Source organism: Alexandromys fortis, unplaced genomic scaffold (genome assembly GCF_014885135.2).
Source record: "Alexandromys fortis isolate MF-2015 unplaced genomic scaffold, M_Fortis_MF-2015_v1.1 scaffold_98, whole genome shotgun sequence".
Lineage (NCBI taxonomy): Eukaryota > Metazoa > Chordata > Mammalia > Rodentia > Cricetidae > Alexandromys > Alexandromys fortis.
Window position 1 is genome coordinate 3,803,421 of NW_026068002.1, and position 13,647 is coordinate 3,817,067.

The 13,647-nt window shown below is 40.6% G+C and overlaps 1 protein-coding gene across 2 annotated transcripts in view; it reads left to right on the top strand.

Moving 5' to 3' along the window:
* Farsb (phenylalanyl-tRNA synthetase subunit beta) overlaps positions 1 to 13,647 on the top strand; it is a 67,251-nt gene that overhangs the window by 41,985 nt on the left and 11,619 nt on the right. For both annotated transcript variants that reach the window (XM_050161045.1, XM_050161044.1), the window contains one exon: positions 7,098 to 7,250. In XM_050161045.1, the coding sequence (XP_050017002.1) occupies positions 7,098 to 7,250 (153 nt within the window). The remainder of the gene's footprint in view (positions 1 to 7,097; positions 7,251 to 13,647) is intronic.

A 13,647-nucleotide genomic window follows, 5' to 3' on the forward strand; every position in this document is an offset into this window, starting at 1 on the left:
AATAGATAAAAAGCCATTCAGGTTTATGTTAACTAAATAAAATTCAACCCTCAGGAATAGAATTTTTTCTCTGTACGCATTGAGAATTTTAGAGATTTCTTTTCACATTTATTTCTTGGCTTTTCAACATCATTTTAAAAGTGTGACCTTTGGTGTTATGATACACAAGCATTTTAGGCAAGTTGTTGCTTTTTTTTTTTTGGTTGAACATACATTTATAATATTCTTAAGCTTTTATTTATATCTATTGTTGATTTAAGATTTTTTTAAATTAAAAAACAAAAATATCACCAAGCAGTGGTGGCACACACCTTTAATCCCAACACGTGGGAGGCAGGGGCAGGACAGCCAGGGATCTCAGATGGGGACACACAGGTGGGGAGGGACATTCTTCCGCTTCTCTCTTGCTTCACACCTAGAATTCAATGCCAGACCTCATGCACACCTGCAGCCATATTTACACTTCTGTGTGTAGTTGTAGAGATAGGCGATGCTTTATAGTTTATACAAATGTGGTTATACTTGGGCTAGCTTATCTGAATGCATACTATCAATTTGTCTTTGATAGATAATATTCTGCTATGTGGAAGCAGAGAATGTACTGACTGTGAGGATGAATGTATAGATTGTGAGACTTCCTAAATTATGTCTTGCAATTGAGTATCATCCCTTGTACAAATACATGTTGTTAGAAATATAATGTGCCAGCCTGGAGAGATGGCTCAGAGGTTAAGAAGACTGGCTGATCGTCCAGAGGTCCTGAGTACAATTCCCAGCAACCACATGGTGGCTCACAACCATCTGTAATGAGATCTGGCAGGCAAACAAGCAGACAGAACATTGTATACATAAGGTGCAGGCAAACATGCAGACAGAATACTGTATACACAATGTGCAGGCAAACGTGCAGATGGAACACTGTATACATAATATGCAGACAAACATGCAGACGGAACACTGAATACATAATGTGCAGACAAACATGCAGACGGAACACTGAATACATAATATGCAGACGGAACACTGAATACATAATGTGCAGACAAACATGCAGACGGAACACAATAAATAAATAAATCTTTGGGGGGAAAAAAGAATACAATTTGCCAGTCCCTAGGTATACACATTTAAATAGTTGATAATTTAGTAAATTGTTTTCTAAAATATTTCTGTTGTTTTGTTTGTTTTGGTTTGGTTGGTTTTGAGGCAGGTCTTGCTATGTGACCCTGACTGTTTTCAGACTCACATCCTGCTTCCACGCCCTGAGTGGTAGGATTATAGTGGTGAGCCAACATACCCACCATATATTAATACATTGCATATGTTACTATATTGTGTATATTTATTATACCTATAATGTGGACTTCACTAGGCCATTTTCTTCCTGCTTTTCTTTCCCTCCTTTCTTCTTTCTTCTTCTTTAAACAAGTGCACTGCCTGGGTTGGAATTGGCTGTGTAGACTAGGCTGACCTCAAATCTGACTGCCTTTGCCCCCCATGTGCTGGTATTAAAGGCCATGGTGCCATGTCATCCATGAGTGCAATGCGTTGTCATGTCACTCCTGCGTGTCCCTGTCTCACTGCTGCAGACCTCCCCGTCCAGTCCCTCTTGCATTTCCTTGTCTTCGTTTTACTTATTTTTGCTTTACTGATTTATAGTCCTATCAGGAGTATATCAGGGTTTTTATTTCCCTATATTAGCTGTGGGTTTTTCAAGATGCTTTGTTTTTTGTGGTCTTCTTGGCATTTTTGTGGGACATTTAGATTGTGCTAAAATTCTTTAGGAGATAGATTTGCAGCATGAGTTACAGTTTTGTGGGCGCCAGGGTTGAAAACATCGATGGATAGGCTAGACTTAGAAATGAAAGTGATTTACTTCCTTTTCCAAGGCTGGCTAGCTGTTAATCTGTAGCTCGAGCAGTGTCAGCCCTTGATTATTCTAGAAGCTTTTTTACTCTCCACATTCACAGTTTTTCTAACAGCACCTTTACTTCGGCTTCTGGGTGCACATGAGAGTAAGGAAGACTCTTTCCCTGGATGATATGTTACCAGAAGTCACCTCTAATCATTGGTGTAAACAGGATATATACTACTCGGGAGCCTATGCCAAAGCCTGGAAAATGTATGTAAGTCACATACTAGGGTCATCATTTACCATTCCCCTTTCTTTTCCTTTAAAAAAAAAATCATTTGTTGTAGCTTTTGAGTTCACAGAACTACATCTAGCCACCTCCCTCGGGTGGTTTAGATCTGTTCTCTGCAGGCAGTACTTTGAAGTCTGTGAAATACACGGATAATTTAGGCTGACATACTTGGCAGGCCCATTGAAAAAGCAGATTGTTTGATGGCATGACACAAGAGGTCTATTAACTGAGTTATAAAGAACTGAGGCATTTCCAACAAACCCTAGCTTTGGCATGAAGTCTAAATAGTTCTTATTTTGTGGCATGCAGTCTGAACTTCCTGTGATGTAATATGGTCTCTCTGTGTAGCAGGAAAGAAGATGGGAATTTTAGCGTACCTAGCCATTTTTCCGTAGGCGATGATGGCAATGGAGGGTATGGACTGCCTTGAGAAACTATAAAGAGACAAATGTAAAAGGGGTGGTGCCTTGGTGGTGCGAGAAACAATCAGTGCAGGGTAGTTAAGAATGAGGTTAATACATAGTCCTAAAAGTCAGTGGCTTTTCTTAGGCTTATTGCAAAATTAAACCTAGAAGTTAGTTTATTATTTTCCATGTATGTTGTAAACATCCTGAAACCTTTTTTAAATGTTGGAAATATTCTCAAACTTTTTTTTAAATGAAATAAGCTTTAATTTGAATTTTTATCTTTTTGGAGACAAGATCCCTTGATTCTTAGGATAGCCTCAAACTCATTGTGTACCCAAGAATGACTTTGAGCTTCTGATGCATGTGCCACCATGCCTTGTTTGTGCAGTGCTAGGTAAGCACTCCATCAGCTGAGCCACATCCCAGCTCTTTTTTTTTTTTATTGTAATTTTTTTTTTTTTTGCTACAATCTCTCAAGCACTGAATTTTCCTTTAAAAAAATCTGGTTTTGGTCTAGATATTTGACTGTTATTAGAAAGACTCATTTTAAATAATTTGGAAATTAGGAAAAAGTAGTCCAAGGCAAAGGTTCCCAAAATCAAGTGGCTTCTCATTTGCATTGGTAAGCTCTCTGGATGGTGGCCTTACTGTTGGCCTGCGCTCACAGTGAATGTGGAACTACAAAGTAGTTTCAATACGTGCCTGTGTGTTAAAGTGGAAGCATGTGACACCAACAAATGGGTACCACATGGCAGGAATACCCAGAAGCAAGTCAGTAGTATGAAAGGGTAATTTAGTTCTGTTTCATTTAATTTTTTCCCTTCGGGAGGAGAGAGACAGAGAACGTGTGTGTTCACGTTCCTGCAGCAGAGTTAGGCCTCTTAGTTTAGTTTATGTATGCTGCTGGGTCACTCGGCACGTATGCCTGCCTGTCTGCCTGCCTTTAATATTGATCCTTATCCTCGCACCTTCCATTATAGAGTTTAGAAAGCAGAGTTCTTTGTCCTTGACGATGACAACAACAACGGGTGGCAATATGGCTGTCACGTCACCTCAGCTGTCTCTCAAGTTGCTTTTGAATATGGCCCACTCTGTGCTCCTGGCCTGGTGTGGTAGTTGCTTCCATGTGCTTACCTCTTTTTCCAGACTTCAGTTGTGTATTCAGAAAGTAAATGTTGAGTTTGTGTGAGCCCTGCAGTGGCACTGACCTCCTCTGTCTAAGGAAGGCTAGAGCACCTTCAGCGTAGCATGCACGGAGAAGTGTTAAATGGTGAGGTGAGAACAGTTCTTTCTCTGTGTCTGTTTAGTCAGTTTCCTCAGAATATAATCTCCATAAATTTACATACTGTTGATAGACACAAATTCCAGATTTAAAATAATAATTTATTTCAGTGACTTAAATGAAATTCTTAAGAATCACAAAGACTTTGGGGAAGTAAAACATCTGTTTATTGTACCAAAAATGTTTCAAGAATGCACGTCTTTGACTATACATACTCAAGCAACTGTATGTGGCCACATATGCATTTACTCTTAAAGTTTTCCCATCTAAATCCTTTATGGCACACTGTAGGGCAGTGGAGAGAGTGTGGGTTTTAGTCCTGAGCAGGTCCTGGTTTGTAACTTCATAGCTGTGGAATTGATAATGATTAGCTCTCGCTAGTTAGCTTGACTTCGGGCAACTTTACTTAATTGCCCTGAGGTTTGGCTTCCCCATCTGTTCCACAGCAGTAGTAATCCTCTGTGCAGTGTCTTGAGCTAAATAGTGGCACCGAGGGTTGGCTGATAGGCACTCCGTACCTGGGAGATTACTAGTGCTCTCAATGTCTGGCTGTCTGAAGAGAAAAGGCTGTTAGTGCCTGCTGTGCTAGTAGCTCTGACCTATGGAAAAACCGTGGAAGAGCTCCTGCTCAGTCCATGTGAAGAGGAAGCAGCGTGTTGTTTTCATGTTATTTCTAAAGATAGGTATTATCTTCTTTTCTCCTAATTTAAAAAGCAAAGTGAAGCCAAATGCGTTGAGAATTTGTATCAGAGATGTGTGGCTCTAGGGTCTGTGTAGGGGTCGTGATATATACCTAAGTTACGTGCCAGTTTTAAAGTTGAATGATGTTGTTGACTTTAAATCTTCCTTTTTGTGTCCTTTTTAAATAACCACCCAGAAATCCCAAACAGCATCACCCTGAAAATCCCCCGTTTTTTTTTTTCTATTTTAGTCACATTTCCCCCACATCTTACTCCATACAACTACTGTCTAGTCTCAGTTGCTTAAAGTATGCTTTCTCCACAATGGCACAAGAGGATCATGCATCCTGTTGCCTTTTGTGGCTGACTCCTTTCATTCAGTACGGTGCCTCTGCGAGCAATCCACTAGTTAAGACAACTGAGAGTTGCTGAGGTTTCATCAATGGGTAGTATCTCCCAGTGCTTATACACTTCTTCATTATCCAGTCATTGGGGTTCATCTTGGGTCATGATTCTTAGTTTGTTTTATTTTTATAGAAGGTAATGTATATTAATCATGGAAAGATTTTGAAGTAGAAGTAGAAAAAAATTATCCCTTTCAAATATAACCTGTAGATCTGTTTCTTTTGAGTCTTTTTTTCCCTAATTCTAGGAGGTTTCTGATTATGGCTATGTTTGTTTAGCTTTGACTCTTCTGCCAGTGGTGTCGCACACCTTTAATCCCAGCACTTCGGAGGCAGAAGCAGGCAGATCTCTGTGAATTTGAGGCCTACCTGGTCTATACAAGCTAGTTCCAAAGGACAGGCTCCAAAGCTACAGATAAACCCTGTCTCGAAAAAAATCAAAAAAAAAAAAAGTTATTGTGATCGTTTTAAAACACAGATCCAAGCTACCTCTTCTTGAGCTTTGGAGTGCAGCACAGCGGCGCTCGGCTGTTGGTGGACGAGCACCAGAACTTCTCATAGTGCGGGCTGCAGCCCTGAGACCAGCTCTGGGAGGCTCCCTCCCACTCTGTTTCAGTGTGAACTCCGGGGAGTGTTCTTGCCTTGCACACACAGTCCTGTTTTCACGGATCACTAAAACCAAAACCTTCAGAACCTCATATTTAGGGATCATGTAGGTTAGTCTTGCTGTGCCTGTTTCTCTTGGCGTAATGTCTTCAGTGTTGATTCATAACAGGGGTGGCAATATGGCTGTCACGTTACCTCAGCTGTCTCTCATGTTGCTTTTGAATATGGCCCACTCTGTGCTCCTGGCCTGGTGTGGTAGTTGCTTCCATGTGCTTACCTCTTTTTCCAGACTTCAGTTGTGTATTCAGAAAGTAAATGTTGAGTTTGTGTGAGCCCTGCAGTGGCACTGACCTCCACTGTCTAAGAAAAACTTAGCACCTTCAGCGTAGCATGCACAGAGAAGTGTTAAATGGCGAGAACAGTTCTTTATCCTATTTCTCTTGGCAAAATGTCTTCAGTGTTGCTTCATATTGCTATAGCTTCATATCTTCTGTTTTACTTCTTCCATTTAAAAATAAGATTTATTTTATGTGTATGAGTGTTTTACTTGTATTTTTGTCTGTGCACCACATGCATGCCTGATGCCTTGGAGTTCAGAAGATGGGGGTTGGCTTCTCAGGAACTGAAGTTATGGATATGTGGGTGCTAGGAACCAAACCTCAGCCCTCTGTAAGAGTCATAAGTGTTCTTAACCACTGAGTCTTCTATCCAGCCTCTCATTCCGTGTTTTAATTGTGAAGGTTTGTGTGTTTGTGTGTGTGTGTGTGTGTACAGTTTTTAAAAGATTATCAAACAGTACTGTGACTCCAGCCTAACTAAGGTAGCTGCTGGGTCTCTCAGCATTTGGTGTGGTGCATCTGTTGCAGGACCACCCTCTACTGGGACAGCCTCACTCTGACTTTGCTGATAGCTATTGCCTTGCTTGGCTTCGTAATGTTCCAACATATGCGTGTTCTTTTAACAGTGTAATTTAATTTGGTTTCCTTTTTAACTTATTGACCACTTTAAAAAAAAAATGATCTAGGGGAGTAACAGTTCAGTCTCCAGCACATTGTCCCCAGGTTTTGGTCTGTCTTATTATTGTGTTTCTTGTCATTAAGATAAGCTTTCACAGAAGGCTTTTTCACAGCCGCCAAAGTACTCTGAGAAGTGACTGTACTGTACTTCATCCCTGTCTATGTCTCTGATTCTCCATTGGAAATAATAAAGTGTCTCTGCGAGAGCCCTTTTGGTATTAGTATGATTATTTGGGTGATATCATGAATAAAGAATATGCGTCACTAACTGGTAGAATGTTTACAGCAAGTTTTCCAAGCGGGTTTTATAGTGAAGCCTTTGGACCTGGGGCAAGCACTGAGAGCCAGTAACTCCCCACCCCTACAAAGTATACACCTTTAAGAATTTGGTGGCTGAAAAGTTAGATCTGACCATGAATTTCTGAGGCTGAACGTCTCTCTTCACGTCAAATAATCTGTTATCTCTTTTTGTTAGCTTTGTCTAACTTAGGTTGGGATAAGCCAGTTTCTTAAATATGATTACTGTGACCTGATGATCATGCTTTTTTGCTCTTTTAGATGTAGGTGCAAAAAACTACAGGCATCTCTGTGCTGTTTATTACAACAAGAACCCTGGGTTTGAGATCATCCACGGGCTGCTGGACAGAATTATGCAGCTGCTCGATGTGCCTCCCAGTGAGAAGGGGGGCTACATGATCAAAGCATCAGCAGGTAAGATTCCAGAGTTGGGGAAACGTGATGAAAGGCCACATCCTGTTTTTGATAAAGTCTTGTTTGTTTCACCTTGCTTTTGATTTAGAGCGTGGGCACTAAAGGGAAGAGAACTTTATTCCAATTAATTGTTAGCGTGTGCTAGAAAATACTCTTGCCTTCCTCCAGCACCTCACGATGTTGTTTTTCAGAAATGTTAGGAGCTTTAGTGTTGCTTCTATGATAGCTGAGCTGTGGTAACCCCACAGCACAATTGTGCCGCCAGCTCTGGTGAGCTGGGAAGCCCGGCTGTAGGTTCAGATGTACTTGAGAGCTGCACGTCTGAAGCTTTGAGGCAAGGCGGAAAGAAAGCTATTATGAATACTCACTCATTGATCAAGGTGTTGGTGGGATCCACTGCCCAAAAGCCCAGACCAGTCTCTGGCTTTAGTTCAGGCCAACTAAATGCTATGTGTGTGCTCCTAAGATGCTGGTTTTTCTTTGTCTGAGGCAGTCTGAAGCTTTTTGTTATCCTGTAGCTTGAATCTAAGTTTATTTTCTTTGACAAGAGAACTAGAAACAATTGAAGCAAAAAATATTTTCTCACTCATTCCTGCTGTTTTACCATGTTGTTTTTTATGTCTGCATTTGACATCCTAAATTTCCACCAGAACTTCCATTTTTAAAGTGTTATTTAGCAGTTATTTATAGTGAGATTTGGTAAGTAAGTATTTTTTGGGTTTTGCTTATATTTATTTTTCTTAATCCTCAGCTTTTTTTTTATTGTGGCTTGTTTTTATTTTTATTTTGAACCATTTCATTTTTCAAAAATAGCTCTGAAATATATACCTATGTTGGGTTATTTGTTGAAATAAATTGAGATGTTTAATAGAAGGAATTAGGCATTTTCATGCATTTCTCATCAGAGATGGTCCAGTGAAGATGTGTTATATTAACATAATAGAGTTATTAGAGTCCAGAGCTAGGACTGGGTCTCAGTGTCCATCCAGTGTAACATCTGGGCTTTACAAGTAAAGGGATTAAAGGGAAGCGAGTTGTGTGAGTTGGGCCCGGTTTCTCATGTCAGACCCAGGCCTCTCTACCAGTTGCTTCCAGGGCTCGTTGTACATGTTCAGTCAGCAGTTTACCCTTCTGGAAATCTCCAAGATTAAAACATCAGTGAGCCTGTGGGAAGTGATGGGGCCTTTGAAAGAATAGGTGGAGCCAGGGTCTGCCTAGATGAGTACTGTAGGGTGTGTGGAGGAGAGTGTCATTTGTGACTACAGTTGAGGAAGGAGCTCCGGATGCTGGCAAGGGGCAGAGCGTTGAAGCTACTGCTTCCTTCGAAGCAGGTGAGTGAAAATAGGTCCTCACTTCAGTGAGCTTGTCAGGAGGCGGAGGGCAGTGGTGAATAAATGGTGGGACGGCATCGCAGGGTACGGAAGAGCAGTGAGACGAGGGTTCTGTCGTGGCCTGGAGGACTGAGGTGCGAGTCCACCCGAACACGAAAACAGAGATTCCATAGCCCGTGCCACTGAGACACAGCCAGTAGGTGTTGATCTTAAAAATTAAATTTTTGTAATTTCAGACTTATGTAATTTGAATTCTGTGGGTACTAAAGTTCAAGCAATAGAGAACTTTAGCATCTAACTTCTCTAATAGCAATTAATCTGCTATTTTGACCCAGAATTGTTTTTAAGTTTCAAAATGCATCTATAGATATAGCACCCCCACACCCCTTCATTTTTTGTGACAGTCTCATGTAACTCCGAGCTCACTGTGTAGCCCAGTCTGGCTTGAACTCACTGCTTCTGCCTCCTATTGAATTGGGATTAAAGGTGTATGCGGCCACATCCACCCAGAGATTTTAGCTTTCTTAATTACTTTTGGATCTTTATGTGCCTTTTGGTTAAGGTAAACTGTTACTTTTTCTTCTTTTTCTTCTTTTCAGTGCTAGACATTACAACAGCCAGGACCTGGGATAGTGTAGTAAGCAAACCCTGCCACGCCTCCAGCCCTTGGCGTTTTGATGTAGACTCTGCCTGCCTAGCCTAAACTTGCTTCCATTTTCAGTTCTTTCTCCTTTGCCTTCTGAGTGCAGAGATGATTGGCAGGAGTAACCACACCTAACTTACTTTGGTTTTTGTTGTTGGTTTGTTTGTTTTGTATGAGCATTTAAGGCTCAGATTTAATTTTCTTTTTGAATCTACATTTGGCTCTCAAATGCCAGTGTTTTAAACTTTTATGACTTTGAAAAGCTTTGATAGAATTTCTACACATGGGCAGCCTGGATCAGTATTTTCTAATATGTTTAACTGCTTTCCTTGCAAAGAGTAGGGAGATTACTGTGTTTCCCGTCACTGTCAGTGGCCATATCCAGCTCCCTGGACCCTGGGGCACCTGCCTAGTTCCTGGGTGCTCTTTTCTTAGGATGCATTTTGTAAGAGCCATCAAACCAAGGACAATTAGTGTCATTATAAATAACGGTTCTTTGTTTTTCATAGGGATTTCTTAATCTGTTTTGATTATCTAATGGCAAATGCAATTATCCTTTTTTTATGGTCAGATAAATCAACGTCTAAATAAATGACTGGTCAAACTAAGTCCACAGAAAGCCAGGATTTGTTCTCCCTGTGATATGTATGCACATACCACAACTAAGGAACAAAAACTGTTTTCCAGACTTCTGAATCAGACTGGGGGCATGTGATTTAGTTGTTGGAGTGTTTTAGCTATATCTTTTCTGTTTGTTATTTCACATATACACACATACATGTTAGGAATAAAAATGTATGTTAGGAAAAGATCTTCAGAGGAGGACCAGTGCAGCCAGAATGAAAACTACTGTTTCATGCCATATTTGATTGTTGAGCTTCTATTACTCCAGCATATGGTTTACTTTTTAATAATTAAAGCTCCCTGGTGGCTTTGTAGTTATAATTTAGTTTGGTCTGTTTAGCAGAGTTTCTTGGTCATGTCAGTTGGGATTTATCTCTTTCTGCCTCTTACTGTGTGTAACTAAGCTTCCTCTGTTCAACTTTTCTGGGAGGCTAAGTAGAGTGGAGCTTAATCTTCCTCTAAGAAGCTTGGCCCTGCCCATAGTGAGAAAAGAAGTCTGGAAGTTCATCTGGCTGAGCAGCACACCGATCCCAAGGAAGGTTACTGACATTAGGTCATAACCGTGCTGATCTCTGCAGCTTGGCCATCCACAGCAGCACTCAAAAGCCGTGACTGCAGCCAGAGGGAAAAACCATGGTTGCTAATCGTACATATTTCTTGTTTTCTAAGCACCTTTGCAATTTAAGACCTAAAGTGATGTAGATTGTCACGTTGATGATAGAATGGGGTCAAGTTGAGTGAAAAGAAAAAAAGAGAACCTTTAACTTGTTAGCAGACTGCAGAGCATTTTAAGGGTTTCAAAAGTTCAGCAGAGTGTTTTAGTGGCATTTGATCAGACCATTATAGGAAATACATGATTTTAGTGTTTTCAGCTTTCCCTTCGTCTCTGTGGTTTGTTGCAAACTAAATTATGTATGTTAAGATGCACTTAGCCTTTAAAAAAAAAACGCATCTGGGCAAGGAAAATTCTCAACATTTTTGTGTTTAGAACAGTAATGTGGTTGCTGGGCAAATCAGTGGCAAAAATAATTTCTTGTAGAATGTGGTGGGCTTTGTGACTGGCCTGTTGACTCGAGCATGTGATTTTTCCTCCTTAGCTTGTTACCTAGTTCTGTTTTGATTTTTTTTTCCCCCCAATTCTGCAGAAAGTTCAGTTTAACTTGAGACAAGGTTCTGGATGAACGGACAGGTTTTCAGAGCTTTAGTTTTGACAGTCTTGAGTTTTTGTGCTGCTCAGAATTCATTTTAAGAAATGAAAAATGACCTTGTCATGCCCACATTTAGCCCAGCACCATCTGTACTCACCCTGGTTATTAGGTGCCTTCTGTTACAGTAACACCTAGTGGTCATTGGCTTGACCTGGGGTCATGACCTCATTCACCTTTTAGGACACCTATGAAAGATCTCAGATGCTAAAGTATATGGCTGAAGTTGTTCCCCTTGTCACTCTTACTGTAATATGAGCTCGGAAATTCATTGGGGAAGTATCTGTTGTGAACAGCTTGTTGCAATAAAGGTGTTCAGTCCTGGAGTATAATATGGGGGTTCTAAAGAGCAGTACCATCAGCAAAGACTGTTCTGCTAAGGCATGGGCTTTGGTAAACAGTTTGTAAGCTTGGGACCTTACCCGATTGAGGTGCCTGCATTGCCCTTTTGCTTTGAAGTGGTGAAAGACTGGGGACAGCAGACGACAGGGCTGCCCGGCTGCCCAGAAGCCCTAGCACCTACCTGTCTTAGTATTGAATGAATGTTCATTGTTCCTGCCTCATTTCCGTATAGAAGGTAAAGGTCTCCCCACTCAGGGACACTTTCTTTCTCTGTGTTTTTGTTCTGCAAATTGTAATAATCACAAATCCCACACTAAATGGTTTAGTTCAGTGTTCTGATACAGTTGTAACACAGTGTGGCGGTCTTTGTGTTATCATTATTACTATCTCTCCTAAAGATGTTTTAGACAGTCTCTTTTTTTCAAAATTCAGAACTGTTTATTTACCCTCTGCTTAGGCCAGCTCCTGTGTATGACACAGAGATCCATAGCACATAGCTCTTCCGTTAACAAAGAGGTTCCTCTCAGGTTTTTGTCAGAAATGCTCTTCTTGGGAGATGCTAAAAGCCTTCCTGCTGCAGGCCCAGACTCTCAGGAGGAAGCGGGTTCAGTGGCTGTACTTAATGAAGAGAGAATTGGTCTCAGCTCCCCTAAGGGAGAGAGTGCATCCATGGGTCTGATGGATTTTCCTAACTGTCCCCAGACAAAGAAGTGAATTAACATACCCCAGCTTGAGAGAAGTGGTCCTGCCTAGGTCTACCCAGGACTGACTCCCCATCCTCATGGCCGATGGTTCTCTGCTTCAAGAATACCTTCTAGGCTGGACAGTGGTGGTGCACACCTTTAATCCCAGCGTTCAGCAGGCAGAGACAGGTGTATCTCTGTGAGTTTGAGGCCAGCCTGGTCTATAGAGTGAGTTCCAGGACAGCCAGGGCTATACAGAAAAATCTTGCCTCAAAAAATTAAAACAAACAAGCAAACAAACAAAAAAATCTTTTAGTCTCTCCAGTTACTAGCCAGACATTTTTTTCTTAATTGATCTTTGATTAAATTTTAATACTGTAGATGTACTATGTATCGCTTATGTGCTATATGTATAACTGTATATAAAATCTATAAAACAATAATTTTATGTATGTGGCATCACTGTGATCAAATCTAGAGTCTGTTACATGATAAGCAAGCACTCTATAAAATTGCTTTTATTTGTTTAGTGAAGAGTTAACGCTGACTAAACAAATATAAACTTTTAAAATTGTATCCTTGTAACATTTTCATATATGAATAATGCACAAAGTACTTTGAGCCTATCTTTTTTTGAAAGCTGATTCTGTGGATGATAAACCATGCAGCATTTGTCTTGCTGAGTTTTGCTTGTTTCATTTAAAATGAAGTTCAGTCCATTTTCTGGTGAATTCCATTCTTCTCTGGGAGATGATATTCTACCACCAAGTTAAACTTGTTATTTGGAAGGCAAATTTTAAAAATTAGTTGCTTTTAGGTTTCTATCTGCTGGAAAGTTTGGCTTTTGTTTTTGTTCTGTTTAATGTTGCTTGGTTTTGATTTTTGAGACAGGTCTCAAAGCCTAGGTTGACCTTGAATTTGTTGTGTAGGCTGATGATCTTAAACTATATTTCTTTACTGACTTTTTTGGAAGGTCTGGGGCACACATGCCGGTGTCTGTCATGGAGGTCAGAGGACAGCTTGTAGAAATCGGTGCTTTCCCACCGTGTGGGCCTGGGGACGAAACGCAGGCCGTCAGGCTTGGTGATGAACTCCCTTACTCACTGCCCAACTCCTCCTGAGTGCCAGGGCTACAGGCGTGTGTCACCATGCCTAGTTTATGGGGTGACTGCGACTGGACCCGGGTCTCTACATGTTTGCAATGACTCTTCCAGCTGAGCTGTGTCCTCAGACCTCTTTTGAAATTTCTAAGTATTATTTACTCATGTAAATAATAGTATATCAGATTACTTATGCCAGTTAGCAATTCATAAAAGTTTTAGTGTCTCCATATAATAAGTGAGAAAGTAATTGAACCAGTTGATAGATATTTATAATTTTATGTTTTTAACACTTGACAAAAAAAACCCTCAAAACTTTTTAAATTAAGTGATAAAATATGAACTTTTTTATTTAGGTCTCAAAGCCTAAGCCATGCACAAATGGTGTCAGGAAGCAACATAAGCAGCACACACAGGACAGGGCAGTGGCCCTTAGCCATGTTTATACTACCTCTCAGTGTGTCTGATT